This window comes from Apus apus, chromosome 3 (genome assembly GCF_020740795.1).
Source record: "Apus apus isolate bApuApu2 chromosome 3, bApuApu2.pri.cur, whole genome shotgun sequence".
Lineage (NCBI taxonomy): Eukaryota > Metazoa > Chordata > Aves > Apodiformes > Apodidae > Apus > Apus apus.
The window spans coordinates 55,474,774-55,487,631 of NC_067284.1; the positions used below are offsets into that span (position 1 = coordinate 55,474,774).

The 12,858-nt window shown below is 46.5% G+C and overlaps 1 protein-coding gene across 4 annotated transcripts in view; it reads left to right on the forward strand.

Annotated features, from left to right (window-relative positions):
* The window catches only part of SLC8A1 (solute carrier family 8 member A1), a 139,195-nt gene that overhangs the window by 23,120 nt on the left and 103,217 nt on the right, over positions 1-12,858 (forward strand). For 3 of the 4 annotated variants that reach the window (XM_051613978.1, XM_051613979.1, XM_051613980.1), the window contains exon 2: positions 7,229-9,064. In XM_051613978.1, the coding sequence (XP_051469938.1) occupies positions 7,266-9,064 (1,799 nt within the window). In that variant the 5' untranslated portion in view covers positions 7,229-7,265. Of the gene's footprint in view, positions 1-3,364; positions 3,388-7,228; positions 9,065-12,858 lie in introns of those variants that run through there. The other variant, XM_051613982.1, reaches the window with a different exon arrangement.

Sequence of the window (12,858 nt, forward strand, 5' to 3'; positions counted from 1 at the left end):
GACCATCATTGTCCTGCCCCTGACACCAGCAAAGGGTGTTCTGTGCTGCCTTCCCTGTCTCCCTGCAGCAATGCACTCTCACTGAGAAAAGCTCCTTTCTGTCTGGCTCTGACTATGGGACGGATAAAGGCTGGCTGGGAGTCCCCATGGTGTTGCAACATCCTCCTGGTTGTGTTCCCGCAGCGTGCCAAAAACGGTTGCTCTTGTGTGAAGAGCAAATGTCCTGCTGCCCCCAAGCAGGCAACCCTGTGGGAAGAGGGTGCTGCTCCCACCTCCCACAGGCCAGTGACATGGCTGTGGGGACACCCTCTCCCATACAAACTGGAAGTAAATTCACAGTGATTATGTTTATTCTGAAGCTGATGTCACAGTGGGATGGGCACCATCGAGTAGCATTGGTGGTGGCTGCAATGGTGTGAAGGCTGCTGTGTTATAGCTGCTCTGTAGAGGTTTCCTGTCAAATGCTGGGAAAAAAATTCCCCATAGAATTCCACACTCTCGGTTTCTGTGGACACTCATTCCTTGTGAGCATGGGCTATCTCCTTCCTTGCCCAGTCCTTCTTCTGTCATGGAAATATCTGGCCTAGCAGTGTTTTTTCAGTACTCTGAAAAATAATGGTGCTGCCAGCTTGTTGCAGATGGTCATAAACCTGTATGTGATACAAAGGTGTAGGAAAATAACAGGAAGGGTCTTACAGTGGATATTTCAAGGGTGAAGTGCCCAAATGGAGATGGGACTTTTGAGGTAGATTGCTGCAAAGGAAAAGCTGTATTTTGTGGAAACCCAGAGCAGCTTTCAGACTCACTTTGCATGCAGTGACCAGCCAGCCTGAAGGCGCGTTGCTGCCAGGGAAAGGTCAGAGCAGAGTCTAAAACGCTGTTTCCTACCCATCTGGCAGCTCCTGAGCTGGGGAGCTGGAGCATGAGCTGGCAGCAGGAGCTCTGTCCTACCAATTTGTAAAACCTATAGCTCCCAAGTCCAGCAGGGAGGCAAATATCTCTACAACCCTCCTAGCCCTGATGACTGCCTTCCTGGTTTTTCACACCACCAAGGTTTGGAATAAAGGCTGGACCAACATCTCTTGTCCACAGCTGCGTGTAAACTGAGCTTGCCTGAAAGGGACCATGCAGCCACTATCCAGCTTTCCTCCATGCCTAGGCAAAACCAACTGCTATTGCCCTGGGGAAGTTTGTCTGCAGAAGGAAGCAGCACAGCTTGGACTTGAGGAGAGCCTAAGTTAGGATCTGACTCTCCTGGTTAGCTCCAGACCTACCTGAAAGCTCTCAGATAGCTGGTTCCAGGGAGCCCAAGGGCAGCTCTGCTCCCTCAGTGATAAAAAGGTCTCTGGGTGCTACCCTAGGGCACAGGATGCTTATGGGCGGGTTGTGTTGGCCTGGGGTGCTGGTTTGGGGCTCTTCACCAAACACAAATGGCCAGCAGCGAGCCCGAGAGCAGCTTGCCCTGCTGCCTGGTGTTACTGTGATAAATCTGACCCAAGAGTCATTAGGGGAGCAACACCAAGGCCAGGAGCACTGTGGCAGTCAAGGTTTGCCAGGGCTGCTAACCTGGCATGCTGTGAATCAGCTACCACATTTGCTTTTATTGTTGATGGCCGGGATGGGAAATGCAATTGAGACACCCTAATGAAAAGCTAACAAAGTTGACTTTGGAGGGAGGGCTGGCATTCTGGTAGCCTTGCTTCTTGTTAGAAAGTGATATGAATGATTTGTCTGGGAATATTCCTACCCCTGCGCCTGTAGCAGTGTGCTGACCATGGGCTGAGACCCTATGCAAATGCAGGGTAAGAGGGTCTCCAGGGACCAAGCTGTTTATTTTGGATTGTACAAATAAAGAAATGCTGCTAATTTTATAACAGCTGCTTCTCAGAGATATTTTGAGTGTCAGGCTCTGCTTGTGTGTGTTTAACCAGCGTGTTGTGGCTAAGCATTTTCTAGCTCTCCGTAATTTGTGAGTCTGGTGTTAATAACACTTATGAATTGGTTCAAGTAGGAAAGCTGGTGAGGGTATGTGAATCTTGCTTACTGACTACACCACAAAATGCTGGAAAAAGTCCAACATAGAGTAGGGGGGTGCTACTGCCACTTGAAGAAGGGTCCTAGCCAAGGCTGGTGGGTTTTTCTTCCAAAGCTCCAGCCTTTCCCCACCCAGCTGAACTCTCCAGAAAAGTTCCATGTTTTTTATCTCCTGCTGTCTGGGGAAAAATGTTGTTTGTACATGGATAGCTGGGTGGGAAGGCCAGAAAGATGGATTGCTCAGATGCAAACCTCTAGGCCTTTTCTCCTTTTGTTTAACATAGTATGGGGCTTGACTTAAAAACGAAAACAACAAAAAGCCCACCAAACACAAAAACAATAAAACAAAACCAACTTATATTAGGATGTTTTAAAGGGAAGAATGTGGCAAATAAAGTTCAAGGGACTTATTAATCTGATTTAGTGGATGTCTTTTTTCTGGCTGAGACTTCCAGTGCTCGAATCGTTTTAAGACTGTAGAATTGGTCCAAAGTGTGATGGGACTCTCCTATTCTTTATGACCTAAATCAGTGACCCAAAGCATAGTATTTTCTCTAGAACCATCTGTTTCCTCTTCTTGCCAAGGGGATTTCACAATGCCTGATTGCTCTGAATAATTGTACGTGTGCAAGGGTATGACTTGTCACAGGGAGAAAATTAACTGAAGAAGGGCAGGTGGATGATCTTGAGTTTTCTGTTGAAACTACTACTATTCATGCAACTGAATAATACTTTATACCCACACTAATATTTTTTTTTTAGCCCTACATATTTAAAAGAAACCCCAAAACTACACTTAGGAGGTATCTGGGATAAACTGAATAGATACCAACTCAGCTCGTGTTTTGACCACCTCTTTATCAAATGTCCCTGAGACTTGTTTTGGAGCAGTGTGAGACACAGGAGTACAGATGTTGGGTGACTAATTCATGCTTAGGCTAAACTTCAGTGACCATGAGCACACATCTGTTTCAACTTAGCTATCCTCCAAATGGCCTGCGACAAGGTATTCTGCTTTAAAAACATCATGGTTTCAATTTTTACTGTGTAAGCAATGGCTGCAGTCTGCATCCTGGGAAGCAGAAGGTACCCAGGGACTGTGATCGGGGAAGCAACATTTAGGGCTTCTGACTCCAACAGTAAGAGCTTTTTGTAGCATTAGCAGGATTTCCAACGCAAACAACTCCTGCTTTTACATCTGTCTTCATACAAGGAGACTTGGTTTTACTTGTTCATCTTATCTATTCTTATCACGCAGCTCTCTGACTTGTTCACTTCCTGCTCTGTATATCTTTTTCTTTTCTTAATTAGAAAACTGGGAGGAAGGGGGAAGAGGCAGACCAACAGCTCCTGGTGAGGAAATGCTTTGTATATAAAACTGTCTTGATGAATTCTTGGTATTATTCTTCCAGCCCTACTACAGCATCCTTAAATAGAGGAAAAGGCTTTGATCCATCATCACAACGTCCCTTTGTGGAGCAGATCCCACAACAACAGTGTAGGATGCTTTCTTCAGCCAGTTCTTCACTTGCATGCAGCTCTGTACCTGCATAATATGCCCCTTCCCTACTGAGGAGGGGTGATTTCTCTGTCATGGGGTGTAAGGAGATGAATGGTGGTGACCGGGTGCTTTTCTTCAAGGAGGTGTTGGTGTATCCCTGTTTAAGAGGGTAAACGCTTCTCCCCAGGAATTACTTTTGCAGTCAGCAATGCAACATGTGTAGCCTGCTGTGTTGCTGGCGAGATAGCCTGGTTCCCAGCTGGGCTGTGAAACAAGCCCTCTTTCAGGAGGAAGAGGGAAGGTGTGCTTAGCCATCCTGCTTGGGTCACCCTCACTCTGGCTGGGCCTAGGTGACAGCTGGGATGCTGTCACGGAATGCAGCCATTAGCATAGACAGGTTGGTCCATGTTTCCCAGAGCATGCAGCTGTGCAGCACTGGTGTTGTGTTTGCTGGATACCAGACAGATGGCAAATGGTAGGGTGAGACTTGCCAGGTGCTGCAGAGGCTGGACTTTGGGAGGTGTTGACTGGATCTCCTGCTGGTGTCTCATCTCTGATACGGGTCTGGGAATACCATAATAGAATCATAGAATGGTTTGAGTCAGATGGGACCTTAAAGATCATATAGTTCCAACCCCCCTGCATGGACAGGGACACTAGATCAGGTTGCTCAAAGTCCCATCCAGTCTGGCCTTGAACACTTCTGGGGATGAGGCATCCACAACTTCCCCGGGTAACCTGTTCAATGTCTCACCACTCTTACACTAAAGAATTTATTCCCAATGTCTAACCTAAATCTCTCCTCTTTCCATGTATAATACATCACCCCTTATCCTATCATTACATGCCCTTAGAAAAAGTCCTTCCCCAGCTTTCCTGTAGCCCATTCAGGTACTGGAAGGCTGCTATAAGGTCTTCCTAGAGCTTTCTCTTCTCCAGGCTGAACAATCCCAATGCTCTTAGCCTGTCTTCATAGCAGAGGTGCTCCTGCACTCTGATTAGCTTTGTGGCTTTCCTCTGGACTCGCTCCAAGAGCTCCATGTCCTTCCTGTGTTGGGGCCTCCAGAACTGGACACAGTACTCCATGGAGGTGGAGTCTCATGAAGGCAGAGTAGTGGGGGAGAATCACGTCCTTTGACCTGCTGGCCACACTGATTTTGATGCAGAAGTCCAGGTGGATGACATCAGTTGCTCTCCCCTTGTTCATCAATGCTGTGTCCCCATCATAAAAAGCCACCAAATTTGTCAGGCATGAGTTTCCCTTGGTGAAGCCATGCTGGTTGCCGCCAACCACCTCCACATTTGCCATTTGCCTTAGCAGAGCCTTCAAGAGGATCTGCTCCATGACCTTGCTGGGCACAGAGGTGAGACTGACTGGCCTGTAGTTCCCTGGGTCTTCCTGTTTTCCCTTTTTGAAAATGGCGGTTATGTTTCCCCTTTTCCAGTCAGTAGGAATTTCGCCAGACTGCCATGACTTTTCAAATATGATGGAAAGTGGCTTTGCAGCTTCGTCCACCAGTTTCTTCAGGAGCTGTGGATGGGTCTCATCAGGTCCCATGGACTTCTGCAGTTTCAGATTCTTTAGGTGGTCTCAAACCTGCTCTTCTACAGTGGGCATCTTCCTTCTCCCAGTCCCTGTCTTTGCCTTCTGCAACTTGGGTAGTGTGACCAGAGCTCTTGCCAGCGAAGAATGAGGCAAAAATGTCGTTGATTACCTCAGCCTTCTCCATATCCCGCATGACCAGGTCTCCCTTTTCCTTCTGGAGAGGGCACACATTGTCCCTAATATTCCTCTTTACCGCTGACATACCTGTAGAAACTTTTCTTGTTGCCTTTGACATCCCTGACCATATTAAATTCTCTCTATTCTTTGGCTTTCCTAGCCTGTTCCCTTTTTTTTCTGTACTCCGCCCATGTTATCTGTCCCTGCTTCCACCTCCTGTGGGCCTTTTTTTTTTTAGATTTAACTGTACCCTGGAGCTCCTTGCTCATCCAGACAGGCCTCCTGGCATTCCTGCCTGCCTCTAGTCTCATTTATCAGAGTCCATTTAAAATAACAGTAAAGAAAACTAGTTAAGAAACCTTAACATGTGATCAAGGTTTCTAGGTGATCTGAGAGTTGGTGAAGTTCTCCAAAACGCAGGTCTCCTCACACTCTTGTCTGTCTTCATCTTCATTGGGATGCATTTTTCCTGGGCTTGGATGAGATGATCCTTGAATATAGACCAGCTTTCTTGGGCTCCTCTCCCACTCCAGGACTTTGATCCCTGAAGAGGTCAAAGCCAGCTCTTCTGAAGTCCAGGATAGTGAGCTTGCTTTGTACCCTCCCTGTTGCCCTAAAGGTGCTAAATTCCACCATTTCACAATCACTGCACGGCTGTGGTCTTTTGGTTTGGTTTGTTTTGGTTGTTTTTGTTGTTTGGGTTTTTTTTCCTCTGTTCCTTTTCTTTCTGGGATGTGGGGTTTTTTTAATGAGCAAAACCATTTCAGCCTTTTGCGTTCTTTTTATTCTCTAGCAATGTAAAGGTATTGACATAGTCATTTTCTTCTCTTAGTAGAAACATTTTAAAGTACTGTATGATTAAATTAACTTGGAATAGAGAAGTGTGGTATGGCAAAGACTCTCCTTGAGGAGAAAATACAGCTTTAATAACTAGGAATCAGGCTTTTATTGGCTAGTAAAATTGAGACTGTAACAATGAGCATGCTCAGGTTTTTTGCACCAAGCATCTCTATGTACCTAAAGACATCTGTTCTGTTGGTTTATGCACTGTTAACTAACTGCAAACCTCTTTAACAGCTCCTCTATGCTGCTGGAAAATCTTGAGGCCGGGCAAGGGCAAGCACTGCTGTCAAGCCTGATGAGTGGTGTTGTAAACAGAGTGAGAAAGGCCCTTGAAGGGGAAGCCATGAAAGCTGACCTAGTGGGAAAAGAGTGCAGGGACAGGTTTCCTCTCAAAGCATGCCAAGAAAGCCAGGCTTGGATGCATATGGGGCTCTTTCCAGTTTTGGGAAGGTGCAAAGTGATGCACTGTGTAAGGAATGGCTCCAAAATTGTTAATTAAAGACTGCCCTTCTGGTGTACCTTATGACCAAGTCACTGTTAAGAATAAGGTTTTGCCAGGGCTTGAGCTCACTCTTTGTAGATTTCTGATGTGGAGTAGATGCTTTGGAGGACTGTGAGCAAGAAAAGGCTGTGATTTAAAATGGCAGGTGTAAACATATATTTTTTTTTAAATGTTGAGGGAAAGTAGATTTCCCTGTCCTCTCCTGCTCTTACCCTGAACTCCAGTGACTGAATGCACTGTAATTTTTGAAATGGAAACACTTCTGCTAGGTGTGAAGCAGAATGATGGGCTTTAATTAGATGAGAAACAAGAAAATGCAATTGAACAAACAGGCTTTCAGCAAAGAGAAAGAAAGTGGCATTAAACATCATAGTAGCTAAAGGGGGTAGGTGCTAGGCCACTGGTAGCGTCTGAATCCATCCTTGTTCAGATAACTGAACTAGATGATTTGTACGTGGAAAACTGCAGTCATCGTAACACAAATGGGTTCATTAGATGGGTCTTCTTGAGAAACAGGGCAGCTTCATCAGATGTTTGGGAAAGATGGGAAGTAAACAGGGTACAGAGGAAAATGTGTTCCCTCTGGTCAGCCTCAGTTAATGCAGCTTTTCTTTTGCCTCTGCAGGTTGAGGACATTTGGAACCTGTTCAGTGGAAGCGGCCATGTCTCGAGCAACTCACCCATCCACCTTCCCAGTGAGCTTCCAACTCCTGAGCATTGTGCTGGTGTTGCTCTTCCATGCTGACAGCACGTATGCGGAGAGCCCCAGTGAGTTGCCCGTGAATGACACAGAGGAGTGTACTGGCTCATACATCTGCAAAAAGGGTGTGATTTTACCAATATGGGAACCCCAAGACCCCTCATTTGGTGACAAAATCGCTCGGGCAACAGTGTATTTTGTAGCGATGGTGTATATGTTCCTGGGAGTATCTATCATAGCTGACCGCTTCATGTCCTCTATCGAAGTCATCACATCCCAAGAGCGGGAAATAACCATCAAGAAGCCCAATGGCGAGACCAGCAAAACCACAGTGAGGATCTGGAACGAGACCGTTTCCAACCTTACACTGATGGCCTTGGGGTCATCTGCCCCCGAGATCCTCCTGTCTGTTATTGAAGTGTGTGGCCATGGCTTCACAGCAGGGGACTTGGGGCCAAGCACAATTGTGGGCAGTGCTGCGTTTAACATGTTTGTCATCATCGCGATCTGTGTTTACGTTGTTCCGGATGGAGAGATAAGGAAGATCAAGCACTTGCGAGTGTTTTTTGTTACAGCCGCCTGGAGCATCTTTGCCTACACTTGGCTTTACATTATTTTATCTGTGTCTTCTCCTGGGATAGTGGAGGTTTGGGAAGGCTTGCTCACCTTCTTCTTCTTCCCCATCTGTGTGGTGTTTGCCTGGATAGCTGACAGGAGACTTTTATTTTACAAGTATGTCTACAAGAAGTACCGAGCCGGCAAGCAGAGAGGCATGATCATTGAGCACGAGGGTGACCGGCCCTCCTCCAAAGCTGATATTGAGATGGATGGAAAAGTTGCTAATTCTCACGTGGAGAACTTTTTGGATGGGACACTGGTGTTGGAGGTGGATGAGAAAGACCAGGATGATGAGGAAGCCAGGAGGGAAATGGCTCGGATTCTGAAAGAGCTGAAACAAAAGCACCCTGATAAGGAAATTGAACAGCTTATAGAGTTGGCCAACTACCAGGTTCTGAGCCAGCAACAGAAGAGCAGGGCCTTTTACCGCATTCAGGCCACTCGGCTCATGACGGGAGCTGGCAACATCTTGAAGAGACATGCTGCAGATCAGGCCCGCAAAGCTGTCAGCATGCATGAAGTCAACAGTGAGGTGGCAGAAAATGATCCCATCAGCAAGCTCTACTTTGAGCAGGGTACCTACCAGTGTCTGGAGAACTGTGGCACTGTTGCCCTGACCATCATTCGCCGGGGAGGTGACTTGACCAATACAGTGTATGTTGATTTCCGGACGGAGGATGGGACAGCTAATGCTGGCTCTGACTACGAATTCACTGAAGGGACAGTGGTCTTCAAGCCTGGAGAGACCCAGAAGGAAATCCGTGTTGGCATAATTGATGATGACATATTTGAGGAGGATGAGAACTTCCTGGTTCATCTCAGTAATGTCCGTGTGAGCACTGAGGCCTCAGATGAGGGCATTCTTGAGGCCAGTCGTGTCTCAACACTTGCCTGCCTGGGATCACCATCAACTGCCACTGTTACCATCTTTGATGATGACCACGCTGGCATCTTCACCTTTGAGGAGCCAGTAACACACGTCAGTGAAAGTGTGGGGACCATGGAAGTGAAAGTGTTGCGAACCTCTGGTGCCCGAGGAAATGTTATTGTGCCCTATAAAACCATTGAAGGCTCAGCCAAAGGTGGAGGAGAGGACTTTGAAGACACCTGTGGGGAGCTGGAGTTCCAGAATGATGAGATTGTGTAAGTTAAGGTTTTATTTGCTACTTACAGTCTCTGATTCTCCTGAAATTAAATGCACATGGCTCCCAGAGCTGCACTGGAGGTGTTAGGGTGCCAGCGTGTTGCAGTAAGCCATGAATGGCCTTATGTGCTTGGGAGGGCCTGAAATGCTGCATTCTTGCCTTGCTAACAGACCAGAGAGTGATGTCTGTTCAGGAGTACTCCACCCTTCCAGCAACAGGGAGGTGGAACTGGTTTGTGAGCCCAGCCTCCCTCAGCCTACCCATACGCTGAGCAGATCTTTATAGCCTCAGCTCTACATTGGAGCAGAGAACAAAACCAAGCTGGTTGTTACTGCCCAGTCACAAGGACCTGTCTTGTGGAGAGCCTAAACTCAGTATAGGAATTGTGGTACCTATTTTACCTTGCCTTTTGAGGGTCAGGTCTTCTGGGACTGGGCTACATCCTGTTCCACTGATGATCTGTTCAGGACTTTGGTGAAGGTCACTTCACCTTTTCTTCTTTCACAGTCTGCAGGCCTCAATCGTTGTCCAATGTATGTCCTGAAAAAGTATTGTCATGCAGAGAAGCCTCATGGTTAGGATCCAATTACAGCCACGTTTAGCTGCTTGCAAATAAAAAAGAGGCTGGAAGCTGTTGGAGGCTTCTCTTGAGTGTTGCTGGATGGATGGTGGAAAAATTATTGCTACTGTCATGTTGTTTATTACATTATGTGGATAATACAAATTACCCCAATGAATCATGGTAGAAAACACTTATCCTTGGGAATGAAGACATTTCCTTGCCCTGTTGGGACTCTGGGAGGAGCAGAGGTTGGGAGTTGCGTTGTTCCAGCCTCAGGCTCTTCATACAGTAAAGTCTGTGGCTGTAGATCAGTCCCTGCCAACAACAGTAGACTCTGTAGCACAAAACCACTATATAGAACTTGGAGCAGTCACTAATAAAGGGCACTGCTTTGTCAAGGGAGAGGTAAATGTCGGCTAGGGTTTTGCATAGCATACAACTGGTCTCTTAAGAGCTGAAACAGACCCATGATGAGTGCCAGGAGGGAGCCTTTTATTCTGTCTCTTGTATCTGCTCTGTGTGCACAGGGAGAACGAAGCAAATGGGGGAATCCTAAAACTTATTGAAGTAGAGGGAAAGAAAAAAAGCAATTTGTAGTTCTCAGGCAGGATATTAGACCAGTTGGTGTTTGGACTTCTCAGGTAAAACTGAGCAAGAACTTCCCATCTACAGCAATCTGTAGGTCAGAACATGCATATTGCTTACCCAGGGGTCGCAAGAACAGAATATGTCATTTTTCCTGGCTCCTGAATTGTTATTGTAGTAGAAGGGAATGCAGTTATTTGATTTTGTTTGTTTGTTTGTTTGTTTTCCTTTTGGGAGAAGCAAGGAGTTGTCTGCAGAGATGCAATGAACTATGCTATAAGGCTATTCCCCAAAGGCTCTTTACTTTTTAACTATGTCACTCAGCACTAGCTGGGCTACTGGTAGGAAGACTTTGACATTTAATCTCAGTTCCCCTGGGATGTGACATTTTTACATGGCAGGCCAAACACAAGGCCACAGGCTCTGTGACTGTGCTTAGAGGGGCTTGGGCTTCCCCCTTGTCTTGGAGCCATCACTCTGGCCAGGATCTCTGTGCTGTCCTTCACCAAAGGCAGGTGGTGCCACCTGTGCGCTGCCTGTTGCTGCTCAGTCTGTAATGTGGGGTGTTGCAGGGGGACAGTGGTGCCTTCTCCCTGGCATTGCGTTGGGGCCTGCTTTGCTGTGTCTACTGCCTCTGCTGGTGGCCTTTCCTCCACTGCTCTGCCGTTCGCTGCTGACTTTTGTCAACAGCCCAGTGAGGATGGGATGTGCTGGAAGTCGGCTGAACACATCCTGTTGGAGCTGCTGCCTGGCCTCCCGGGGCATGCTGGTGTGCCCTTCCCATGGCAGCAAGCCTTCTCTTTCCTTTATTTACTGCCTGTCAGTATGTGCACAGCAAGCAGGAATTGGAGAAAAATAGTTTTCTTAGAAACCCAAGTGTGTTTTTTCTGTGCAGAAACGAGGACATTGCCCGCGTATCTCTGTTGCCTTTAAACTCTCTCTCCCTGGAATCACAGGGATGGTGCATGGGAAGCACCACCTTAGGAGTTCACAGCCTGGTACAGATGACGGCTTGGGTGGGAAGAGGTGGCCACTGCAGGGCCATGTATTAACCAAGGGGCTTGCTCCATTCAAGTGGGAGAGGACATGCACATATCTTGTTTTTCTGGGACAAGGATGAAACCGATTGTACAAATTGCATGTGCCTGAAAAGCAGTAGATATTAATCTAAAACTTACCTCCTGCAGTCCATGTTCAGGTGTTAGATGGTACAATCTGACTTGCAAAATATTTCCCACAGGTCCATGTTTATCTGGGCACAAGTTTAAGGTAGCCTGCAGCCAGGCAGTGTGGTCTGAAGATGAGGTGCTACTTAGTCATCCTTCATTGGAAGAATGTGCTCTAATGGGAAATATAATTCACATATGAACTAGCATATAGAGAGATAAAGCCTGTTTGCTATGTCATTACTTGTTAGTGCTGTGCTTCAGCTAAATGACAGCTATGTAGAATGGTGCAATTCCCCAGCACATTTGATTCAATAAAGTTCTAAAACTTCAGGTTTTCCCGTGCTCTGGTGGCCAGGAGATGGCTTTGCTGCCTTTGCTGCAGGTCTTCAGTGCTCAGCCAATTTAGGCTGTATCAATTAGTTTGATAAAATTGAGTGAAACGTTCTTCTGGGGCACTGACAACAAAGGCAGGGCAGGGCAAGGGGACACAGTGTCGAAAGAAAAATGGGTACAAGCATCTATTATTAGAGGGCTGTAAAATTAGAAAGCACTAGGAGGGCCATGATATTCTGGGGACCTTTCTCTGGTTCCCAAAAGGCCCAATTACTTAACATGTTTGTTTGCAACGTCCTTAGAGACATTCCCATTTTCAATCTGTTGATGTCCCCTTTCCCAGAGCACACAAAATAGCTGTGTAACTGCTGAAGCTATGCCACTCTTGTGCATTTAAACAAAGATCTCATTCTGATGCTACCAAAAAAGATACATCGTGTAGAAGTTGCTCCTTCTATGGAGCATTTTATCCCAGCACTATCTGGTATCCTTATGGGGTGATGCTTTTCTGCTCCTTCCTCCTGAAGCACAGCTTGTATGTTCAATGGGTGCACGTCAGCAAGTAAGAGAAACAGCATTTAAATGTTTTGCAAAGGAATTAGATGGGTTTGCATGACAGATTGTTCCAAGCTGTGTGGGAAAGCTTAATATGTCTGTCTTGGGTCTTCAGCAATGTCAGTCTCGGTGATGCTGCACAGGAAGCTGGGGCTCTGAGACATTGATGTAGACAGGGTGCTATGATTTAAAGGGTAAGAGGGAGCCTTCCCTCTGGGGTCATCCTCAACATGGTGACCCCAGCCTTGTTTTGCATCTCCAAATAATGATTAAAGCTTTCTTGTTGAGAACACGGAGAAAGTGTCTAGTTGTAAACTCCTTCTGCCCACCTGTCTTACCACTGCTACTGTGATCATAGGAGAGGTCACTGGTTCATCTAGCCAGTTTAATTCTATCTCCTGACCAAATGCCAAACAATTTTTTAAAAAAAGTCCAGCCTCCCATCTTAGAGGAGGAAGCAATCCTTTCCACAATTGATGGGATCTGTTCTCCTTTCTGTCTTGAAACATTAGGAAGGGCATCTCTTCTAGATGTGACTGCAAGACTATATGAAAAGTATGTGTTCTTCCATGTTCAAAAAGCAGTAGT